The sequence below is a fragment of the Branchiostoma lanceolatum genome, chromosome 9 (assembly GCF_035083965.1).
Source record: "Branchiostoma lanceolatum isolate klBraLanc5 chromosome 9, klBraLanc5.hap2, whole genome shotgun sequence".
NCBI lineage: Eukaryota > Metazoa > Chordata > Leptocardii > Amphioxiformes > Branchiostomatidae > Branchiostoma > Branchiostoma lanceolatum.
This window is the reverse complement of record NC_089730.1, coordinates 12088588-12099837: the sequence shown is the minus strand read 5'-3', so window position 1 is coordinate 12099837 and position 11250 is coordinate 12088588. Positions and strand designations below refer to the sequence as shown.

Here is an 11250-nt window from a genome sequence, read left to right as displayed (position 1 = left end):
GCATGTTGACACTCCTTAACAGTGAAAATAAAATTCAGTCCAACTTACTTTGCAGCCATCATAAATTACATTGGGCTTGGTTTTGCTGTCCCACGCGTATTCGATATCGTTGTTGCCTTGCAGCGTGATGCCCTTATTGTAGCGGCCAGTATCGGAGGCGTACCACGCAATGGAGTTGGAACAATAGTAGGTGAAGTTTTGTGTTGCCTTGGCGTGCAGAAGCCTCAAGAAGGTCAACTGTACAACACCCACCCTTGTGTAGGAGATCTGAAAAAACATAAAAGATATATGGATGACATGATCATATGTAGACCTCGATTGTATATCTGCAGCTTTTAGCTATGAGTCAGGTGTTGTTATGCAATGCCAGCTTAGAATGAGCCAGCTGAATCCTGTTCAACTAAGTAAAAGCTATGTGACTATATAAACATTAGGAGACATTCTACAAGTCTTGTTTAAATGATAAAGCTGGCTAACTATATTTCTAACCCTTTCTGAACACACACGCGCACACACATACATGCATGTTGATATAATGTTACATACATACACACATGTAAATACCTACATACACTCACACACCTGCATACATACATATACACATACATACACACATACATACATTTGTACTTACATGCACATACATAATACATTCATTGACATTTTTTAAAGTCTTTGTCCGTATGTATGGCCTTTAAATCTTTATTACTTTCAGATTGCGTAATCTCTCCCATCAAAATGGCATAAATTACTCACGGGGAACCCTCTTATGTAGTCGCTGAACCAATCCTTGGGATTTTCATCTCTCCACGTTGCCATTCGATGCTGTACACAGTGGGAGAAAGATGATTGTTTATCATGTCACATATTGTATATTATCTAGACCAAATCGTTGAAATTACCAGAAGAGAAGAACCAAACTTCCAAGTAGTGAATAAAATGACTGAGGATAGAGCAGTATGGAGAGAGTTCACCATGAGGCTTACAACTTAAAGGCCATTGGCCTAAAGGCGTCAGGGTGAGAAGAAGGTGAAAATATAGACTATTTTTTAAGGATCAAGATACATACAAAACCTTCAGTGATTTGTGGCTTCTCTGAGCTTCTCTTTCATAAATTTTGCACTATCCTTTTCCTATTTGCTATCCTAAGTAGAAATGAATAGACAATAAAGAAAAGAATAAGGCCAACCGATTTGCGCATCTCGTCCGGCTCCACGCAGGTCTCTCCTCCAGCCGTGAGGTTACAGAACACCTGGATGGCGTCCTTAGAGCAGCCCTGGTTGGGATCAATCCAGTACATGCCTGGTGAACAATGCACAAACAAAGGCATGAGTGGATAATCAGACCCACAGCATATTGTAGGCACAGACTGTCTTAGCAATATACCAATGAACGAAATTATAGTCGTACAACATATTACATCACATTTAATTACCTTCGCGACGAATGGTTTCGTCGAGAAGGTTATGCGACGGTGCTTGTCTGTGTGTCTGTTAGTGAACAGAATAAGTCGAGAACGCCTGGATGGTTTGTTGTCGTAGTTGGTGTGTCGGTGTGTATGTGGCAAATCTCAAGATGATTAGATTTTGGGCGAAGTGTTTTGCATAATTAACGAGAAAAGTGTAAAAATGTGTTCAATTGTATGCTTTACTATGCGTTCTGGTTGCGACGGGGATATTGATACGGGTAGATTGGGGGCAAAGTTGGTCATGAGGGGTCATGAGGGGTCATGAGAAACGTCAGTTACATGTACTGCAGCTGCCAGGGACAAATTGGCTATCAGCCAGCTGTAGGGCAGATACAAGAGATAGGCTTGCCCATGCAGTAATGCTTTAAAGCACTAAAACAAGGGCTCAGAAAAGGATTCACCTTAATTGCAAGCCCCAAAAATTCTTATGCACCAGAAAGCCACATCTGTCTACTTTAGAATCATGCAAAGAAAATAGACAGTTGACCAGCTCGTTCTCTCGTAACAGCTGACAGACGAAAACAATCGTCAACTTTGACCTACTCCCAGCCTGGAAGAGTCCACTCGGAGCATGTGAAACCAAACCACAAAGATATCTCCTTACACCAATTAAAAGACTGAAACATACAAATTTTGACCAAAGTTGGATATACACGGCCTTATATGAGTAAGAACAGTCATTAATGCAGTGCCACAGCATGGGAATACCGAGCATGTCTGTGTGTCTGTTAGTGAACACGATAAGTCGAGAATTCTTGGAAGGATTGTCTTGGTATTTGGTATGTTGGTAGGTCTCGATGAAACCTGAAAATGATTAGATTTTGGGCCCCCTATCGGCTTGTTACGGTACTGCAGCGGAACTTCATGTTATGATATCTCGTGTTGTGGACATGCTATGGAACTGATTTTTAAGTGGTAGATAGCTCGTTGGGCAGAGAGTAAGTGGTATAGGCTTGGGCCCCCTATCAACTTTTTTGGAACTGCAGGGGTAGGTTTTGCTTCAGACTTTGAAAGGGAATAACTCAAGAAGGGCTTGATGGAAGGTCATGATTTTTTGCATGTACATAGCTTGAGCGATGATGTACATGATTGGATACTTATTATGCAAATCAGTAACTAATTTGCATAATTAATGAGGAAAGTTTATACATTCATCAATTTCCATGATAGGACTCGCAAACATGTGACATATGTAACTGAGGAAGAGAGAAATATTAATAGATATCAGCTATGCAAATGAGAACCTCATTTACATAATCAATGAGAAAATAATATAACTCGAGATGGGCTTGATGGATGGTCATGATTTTTGGTATGTAGATAGCTTATGTGATGCTTTGTATGATTGGATGATAATTATGCAAATCAGATTATAATTAATGAGGCAATTTTAAAAACCTGCTGTGTTCCATGATATGACTATTCAAATATGTGACATTTGTAACTGAGGAAGAGAGGAATGTCAATAGATAGAAATTATGCAAATGTAGGCCTAATTTGCATAATTCATGAGAAACTACTATCATTCCATACTAGTAAATAACGGCAATTTCATACTTGTTGCATTTAGAAGTTGTGTGAATGTGAACACCATTGAATCAAATTATGCTAATAAGGAGCTTATTTGCAATATTGATGAAAAATGTTAGCATAACCTTCTTTGTTAATCTCATAATCATAACAAGGAGGTTTGGACAACTTATGTTATTTGGGTGAGGAAGATCAACTGGTATGATTTTTGATTGATGAAAAACACTCCTAATACGTCAGTCATAAAGGTCAAAATCATTTCGCGAAGGTATGAGGTCGTAGAACTCTTGTTGACAATGCTTCAATGTTTCCTATGAAAATCACTTATTTCTCTGAACTGACCATCTGGGAAGGTCTTGTGACACATGTACAAGTCTTTGCACGTTCTGGCTGGATTGTCCCGTGTGCCTAGTGGTGCCTTCATCTGCTCGATCTCGATCTTGAGAGAGTTGAGTGAACCGAAGATCTCCTCCATCCCTGCCTCGTAGTCCAGGAAACTGATGCCTTCTCCCTCGCCGCCCTGGTAGCCTTCAAGGTCGTCAGACACGTCTCTCTTGGTCTTCTTCTGGATGTTCAGAGGTAGTGGCTACACAGAGGAACAGGTATGTACAGTTTATTTCATGTTAAACACAAGCAGTCCCTAATTGCAAAACTTGCATAGGTCCGTTTAACAGTTTGCCGAAGAAGACCACTCGGGACAGAAAATCTGGGCTATGCGGACAGGTGGTCACCATGGACAGAATTGTGTTACTCAGGATGATTGGTAAAAGGGACCATCAAAATATGGTCACATTGGCCAGACGGGCTTTATGAAGAGGTGGTCACTTGTACATGTACAGGTTTGACTGTTTTCACTAGCTTACCAAGAGCTCTTCTACTAATTACATCAAAATGTAAACAAAGACAAAAAATAATTACTACTCACTGTTCTCTCTCCACCTGGTGGGCCCTGAAACAGAGAACAACAAACAGATGTCAGGATCAAGGTTTGTCCAGGAAATGATATTATAGCCTGTCCTTGGTGCTGAACCATGGGTCCACAACTTGGACATTCCAAGGTTTTGTATCAAAGCCCTGCACAGCATGCAAAAGAAACAGTGGCGTCTGGAATTAATGTAATTGTCTGAATTTAGACTCATAAAAAATCTAAAAATTGATTGTTTTCTCAACCTTAACAACATGTGAACCTTAAATATCATTAAGAAATACCAGTACATATACAGTATTTCATAAACCCAAAATACTTCAACATTTCGTATCTTGCTTAAGTCTACAACCATGTCAGCCATAGCCAGTTAAAGTTTACCATAAACTTGACAGAATAACTTACAGGAGGTCCAGGTGGTCCTGGTGCTCCAACTTCTCCCTTAGGTCCTGATGGTCCCTACATGAGGTAAAACCAGCTGTCAGCACTCATAAAATACACACTTTCCCTGGCAATACAGATACACAAACTGACTTATGTGTCAAGAAAATGTGCTGAAGAAACTGTCATTAAATGGTAAAGTGTGATAAGTCATTAGCCCTTTAATATCAACACATTAGGTTCTCTTTTTAATGTTATATAAACCATGTCATCTAGTGGTTTGGCTAACAGTTTTATCATTAATTGATTTTCTTACTGTCAATGCATTTTCTTACAGCATAACAATATTGTCCCATAGAATAATGTTCTGTATGCCATGCATATAGAAATTGTGCGATGCAGTCATCCTCTTGTAGTTGTCTCGTATGCAGTTTGAAATCATAAACTGATTGGAAAATGTCAATGCAACAGAGGGAGAACCATGATACAGGAATGGTGTAAAGACAACTGGTCATGTGGCAATGCCTGGTCACAGTCAAAAGTTGTTTGGTTTGTTGTATATTCCAGCGTCAAGTTATCATCAAATCTTTTAAGGTTTGCCAGGAACAGAAAGTACCACATACCAGGGATCCCTTCTCGCCCTTTGGTCCACCAGGTCCCTATATACATACACAACAAAGAATCAACAACTCATCCATGCGTGTGTGTACAAACATACCATATATCCCTTTGATCCCTTGATTCCGCGACCTCCCTGATGGTTAATAACAAACATGTTAAGACACTGAAAAGCAGGCTACCATCCCTCGTGTTCACATCTTGGCTGATTCTGTGTGGTTGCACATACATTGTATTTTTGCAGATTTGAAAAGGACAACCTGATATCCGTTCTTTCCTGGCCAAATAAATTGTTTGTTTTTAAGGTTTATCAAGCAAGAGGGAAAAAAAACAAGGTTTGATGTGCAATAGGTCATGGGACATGTAAGCTTTTCCAACATGATATCTCTGGCGTGTTTACAGCATGAGATGGTAGCTTCTTAAAGAGTGCCCTGCCAAAAGCACATTTTTTCTATACATTTTGTATCATACTTTCTTGGGGGTGAATGATTCCAAGAAATGATTGTCGTGTGGCCTCAGTTAGATGAAACAAAATTAAAGAGTTTTAATATCTAATTTACAATCTAATTTTTTTAGTTGATATAGAGGCTTTAGTAAGCACAAGGGGTAGACCATAGACACTTTGTCACTGCGTAGTTAAGTTTTAGAATGTAGGAAAGGTATACAAGCATTTGTTACAACACATCTCTACACTCTAGGTGGGTTAAAAGAAGATTCTAGACAGTATACTCTGTACATGTATCTCCTATTTAGTTGAAACAGGTGTCAGTCTAATGCAGCAATTGTTAGATGTGGACATCAAAGACAGTCATCATCAAATACTACAAACAGATGAAGAAAACATTTTCAACAGCTGCAGTTAATGTCAGATTCTAAAGTCTGTCTAGTAGAAATCACACAGATTCATGTTAATATGCAGAAGTACATGTATCTACAGTCATTTTCTCTTGTTGTTGTCTGTTTTGGAGAAAGAAACCACATAAAGCAGGTTAGAAAAGGATGTATAAACATTAAGGGGAATAGTCAGTGCATGTGAGATGCACATATACTAATCTTAAGAACCATAAAATGGGTCAGGCCACACTTCACCTTAATATAATATGATTGTTAGCTAGACTAAGAGTATGATACACCATTGAACTCTACACAACTATATGGCACTATTCCTTACAGAGCTTAACCTACAAAGTTGCAAGGGACACATTTCTTATGCTTGCGAGTTTGAAGAGAAACTTGAATATGTCATCTTTGTTAACAAGGCTTGGAATTTCCGACAGTTCATCCCTCATCATCACATCATCATATTTCTATTGTTTTCTTACTGCTGATGTTTTGATGAACTAAGTAAGGGACCACTGAAGAAATTTTTATAAGATAGCATACTAAGCCTAGTCGCAATAATACTGGGGACAGTAAGCTCAAGCATACAAAACTAAAAAGAATATGCCAATGTCTCAGCCAGGCTGATTTTAATGGACCCCTAGCAATTTCCAAAGAACTTTCGAATCATTAATAATCTGAACTAGGATCTCAAATCACATGAGCAGCAGTCCCTTCTTGGATATCCTTCCGGATCATATCCCAACCTACAAACCATCCCCAGCAGACGGACCCCAGATTGAGAGTTTTCCGTTACTTACAGGAAGTCCAGTTGTTCCCTGATCTCCGGGCCCTCCACGAGGGCCGTCGTTTCCCTGTACAGAGCGGGAGGAAATAAAGACCAGAAGCATTAAACACTGCGGGCATACTCACGGGTTGACCCGGGAGTCCAAAGTCTCCAGGCGAGCCGACGGGGCCAGTTCTTCCCTAGAGTGTGGAGAAGTAAAGGTTGAGGAGGACAGGTGAAGGTGAAGGTTTAGTATCTGAGCAGTTTTTACAACCAATAAGTAGCCAGTTCTTGAAGCTTCAGTGGCAAAGCAAATTACAAAAGCAGCGTTGGACACTATGTATTGTTGGAATTGGATCGTCATCGTATATAAGGTCTTTTTAGAAAACGTGTGGTAGAGATCAAAAAAGACTTGTGTAATGATCAAATATGTATCTGGAGGTAAAACAAATGAATAGTATTACCTATATATCTACTGGTAAAATAATATGAAGAAAAAAACTTTGAGATTAGGAATGAAATTTTGAAATATTGATTGTTGACATTACTCAGAAGGATGGACAGTAATTTTTAGTCCATCATACGAAAAGTCAAAGAGAAAACTGAAGAGGAAATAGAAGTTGAGGAAACCGTGGTTGAAGGATGTGTGCTGTTTGTGTAAAGTGTGGAACTCAAGCATGATGAGAAAGCAGGTAATCAGCTGCAACAAAGCTGCATCAGTTCTGCTGGCCTCTGTCAAAGTGAAACATAATTATGCATGTGATCATAATGCACTGTGTGTTACGTCACAATTTACACAAGCCATAACATTAACTCAAACAAGCTTCCAAAATACCGTCTTTATTGTTACAGAGTGACGTTGCTTATACAATTGCCAGAAAGCTGCTGGCCACACAATCTCAACAATGTACACTGAAAGCAGCTCGTTCAAAAAACTTTAATTATATATAAAGTGCATCAAAGCAGCTGGCCACAACAAAGTCCATAAAGAGAAAAGCTGCTCATTTTTCACCAAACATGTACACCATGTACTCACGGGGTCTCCCTTAGGTCCGATGGGTCCGTCCAAGCCAGGCAGGCCTCTCTCTCCCTTCTCTCCCGGGGGACCTATTGGGCCGGTCAGACCAATCAGTCCGGGGTGGCCCTGAGAATGAGGGCCAATCACATTATCGACAATATTAAGCACAGCACATAAGAAGAGCTTGAATCAGGCTTATCTGTAAATGTATCCTCTTTTAATGATTGTAATTTGTTGCTTCATTACCTAGTATGATTTGACATTAGCGCATACATGGCTCTTGGATTTTACAGATTGTTCCATATTAGATGCTTTGGTAAATCAACCTTCATCTTCCCAAGACCTACACACATCCCAAATATCATCACAATCCATCCAGAGCTTCTTAAGTTATTACTGGCCAACATATTTAGAAACACAGACAAACAGACACAGACAGACAGACACTAAAACAATACCTCACCTTTTCTCCCTTGGGTCCAGGGTCTCCCTTTAGACCAGAAACACCTCTTGATCCAGGGATGCCAGGAGGGCCAGGGTCGCCTGACGGTCCAGGTTGTCCTTGTTGGCCCTGGAACAGGAGAGAGTTTTTCATCATTGTATTTACACACTCTAGTCATCCAAGAGATTACCATGCTAACATACAGGTACAGGTAGTTGTATTTTCCTGAATTGGAGCTTGTATAGCAGCAACACATCTTTAGATTTCGGGTTAGTTGCATTTTACATGTAGTGTCCCACATGACTAGGATTACTAATCTTTTCTTAAGTTGTTTGGCTCCATTGGCTATTCTGGCAATAAAACTGCTTAACTGATACACAGAAAGAGTGTTTGAAGGAACTTACAGGAGGTCCAGGGATGCCACGGAGGCCTTCTGGTCCAGACTTGCCAGGAGGACCCTGAGAACAAAAGACATTATGTTAAACAAACACACTCAAGAAAACACTGTCTGTGTAACAAACACACATTTCAAACCACTGTCTGTGTTTACTTTGTTGTCTATTCAATATATCAAATTGAAACACAGCAGAAAATAGGAGTAGAACAGCAGACATGACCTACCGGAGGCCCGACTGGTCCAGCCTGTCCTGGGGGTCCTGTCTCACCGCTGTCTCCCTTGTCTCCAGATATCCCTGAGGGGCCCTCCAGCCCAGGCAGGCCGGGCACACCCTGCTTACCGGGCGGACCGGGGGGACCTTGTTCTCCAGACGGACCAGGTCGGCCCTGCTGTCCACGCTCTCCTCGTCCGCCCTTCACTCCGGAGTCTCCGTCTTGGCCCTGAAAACGACACAGGCAGTAATCAAAACACAAGCTCTTCAAGATTGAATTAAATTGATCTTTATTCACACAACCTGCAGGTTTTAACAAGCCTGAATTTTGTTGCATTTACATGTTGGCTCCATTTTCGTTCCATAACATCAAAATTTATCTTTCAAAACCGCAAACGTAACATTTTTTCACTACATGGCATTTTTTCTCATATGCGTATTCACATAAATTCTCCCTACACATCTTTTAAAAACATCAATATAGTGTGTAACTGCGTACATGTAAGATTATATTGATTCACCAATATCAATATCAGTATATATATAAGATGATAGTTCAATAAAAATTCTAAAAGGGAACTACATGTATGCAGCTCCAGATGTGTTACTGAGGGGTGACTGCGGTGCAATAGATGTCGGTTAGCTGAGAAATGAGTCCACTCTCCTTTATACTACACTTTCTTCAAGATGATAGGAAGTCATTTAAAGTCACTTAAAGTCATTTAGAATCACTTAATATGTGTTCTTTTTAACATTTCTGCTTTTTTAAGATTCTGTTTATCACTGGTAGCACTATCAGTTGGCTGAAATAAAACATTCATTGCCTGCTTGATTTGATGACGGATCAATTGAGTAGCAATCTATGATGTATAGACATGAACATCACAATGTGAGAAAAATCAGTCAGTTATAGCATGAAAATGATGGAATAGTTAAGTCTGTACGTACAGGGGGTCCAGGGATGCCAACAGGACCGGGGTCACCAGGTGCACCAATAGGACCCTAGGGAACAAAGAAATACTGTTACATACATGTTCAACTGTGTGCAAAATCATAACAACATCACAAAAATAATCACTAAAGCCATCTTACATATGCTAAGACCCAGCTCTGGACCAAAGGTGTTGCAGACAACATTCATTTTTGTACTAGGCGACAGTTTATCCTGGTGTCAGTACAATGGAGTGGTTACACTGTACTGTGGCAGGATGCTAGTCTACATGCACAATATAAGATCTTGACACATGTGCATTAACTATTTATCTTCATAATGCTAGCTGTACCAATCATTTGGATATGAGTAGAACCTTCAGATAAAAAAAATGTAAAAACTTTGATTGACAAGTGAATGATATTGTCATCTTTTGCTTACAGGGTCTCCCTTGGGGCCGTCCTCTCCTCTGGGTCCAGGTTTTCCAGAAGGACCAGGCATGCCAGATGAACCATCCTCACCCTTAGGGCCAGGGTCTCCCTTGGCACCCTGTACAGGAGAACACAAAAACTTAGAAAACAACTCCGCAAAGGAGGGTCAAAAACGAAGGTGTGTTATGCTGAAACTTTTAGTCACACAAAGGGATTATATTCAGTTGAAAACTAGACAATGTAGTAAAAATGGGAACTGTCTTTTCACACTAGATGACTGTACAAGTATACCATCATCTTGTCAGCATTTTGTACTTCAATGTGTTTGAAAAGAGGGAAGAACTCACAGGACCACCAGCATCACCAGGCAGACCAGGCTGGCCGGGATCTCCAGGTTCACCCTTCTCTCCAGGTCGGCCGGGCTGTCCACGCTTTCCAGGTGGGCCTTGGGGACCCTAAGGTCACAGGAGAAAACAGGTTTGATTTAGACTCTCATAGCAAAGATAGTACATTGATATTCACCATATTTGTGCATATAGTAGTGAAGTTTAATGACAAATAGCAGGACCAAAAGTTAACGGTAGGAAGTTTTATCGTCATTTATTTAGGGATACTTACATCAGCACCAGATGGACCAGGGTTTCCTCTAGGACCTTCAGGACCAGGTGGGCCCTGTTGGGAATAAAAAAGATCATCAAATACTCATTTTGGTGAGAAATGGATGTACATGTAAAAGCAATGTTAAGATGAGAAAGACACACAATTTATACCAAATAATAGAAGTGGACAACACTGACCAGAGGACCAGGATCTCCTTGGTCACCCTTGATGCCCGGGGGACCAGGCATACCCTGCAGACCGAGGGGACCAGGTGGTCCTGGGAAGCCACGTGGACCGTCATCTCCCTTCTGGCCAAAGTTACCCTGGATACCTCTGGGTCCAGGCTCTCCGTCATTACCCTGGTGAGATGAACATGGAGTTTTACACTCATACAGCACATTACAGTTGTGTTAAGACTTTCACCCATGTACAGTTCTTGTTACAGTTGTACAAGGAGATTCACACTTCTACACCTATCATTTTTTCTGCATTGATCAATCTTCCATCTAATAGGAGAACAAATCATTTGGTGCTCCCTTGAATCTTCAAAAAATACCTTCATCTTTTTTTCAATTACAAAGAATTTCTAGTTCCTCAGGTCTCTTCATCATCGACTGTTTGCTTTCAGAGATCACAAATATCACCTGGAGAGTACAACCTTTGTTTATACAGATAACATTGTAGCTGTTACA

General features: G+C 40.5%; 1 protein-coding gene across 8 annotated transcripts in view; it reads right to left on the bottom strand.

The window, feature by feature from the left end:
• Nucleotides 1-11250, bottom strand: part of LOC136441476 (collagen alpha-1(XI) chain-like) — an 82371-nt gene that overhangs the window by 2878 nt on the left and 68243 nt on the right. For 6 of the 8 annotated variants that reach the window (XM_066437776.1, XM_066437774.1, XM_066437773.1 and 3 more), the window contains exons 40-56: nt 10756-10917; nt 10577-10630; nt 10306-10413; nt 9969-10076; nt 9545-9598; nt 8610-8825; nt 8393-8446; nt 8010-8117; nt 7565-7672; nt 6563-6616; nt 5023-5058; nt 4329-4382; nt 3924-3947; nt 3341-3584; nt 1190-1302; nt 757-825; nt 49-267 (exon numbers count right to left, since the gene is read on the bottom strand). In XM_066437776.1, coding sequence (XP_066293873.1) covers nt 49-267; nt 757-825; nt 1190-1302; nt 3341-3584; nt 3924-3947; nt 4329-4382; nt 5023-5058; nt 6563-6616; nt 7565-7672; nt 8010-8117; nt 8393-8446; nt 8610-8825; nt 9545-9598; nt 9969-10076; nt 10306-10413; nt 10577-10630; nt 10756-10917 — 1785 coding nt within the window. Of the gene's footprint in view, nt 1-48; nt 268-756; nt 826-1189; nt 1303-3340; nt 3585-3923; nt 3948-4328; nt 4383-4927; nt 4964-5022; nt 5059-6562; nt 6617-6674; nt 6729-7564; nt 7673-8009; nt 8118-8392; nt 8447-8609; nt 8826-9544; nt 9599-9968; nt 10077-10305; nt 10414-10576; nt 10631-10755; nt 10918-11250 lie in introns of all 8 variants that reach the window. The other 2 variants (XM_066437777.1, XM_066437778.1) reach the window with 2 other exon arrangements.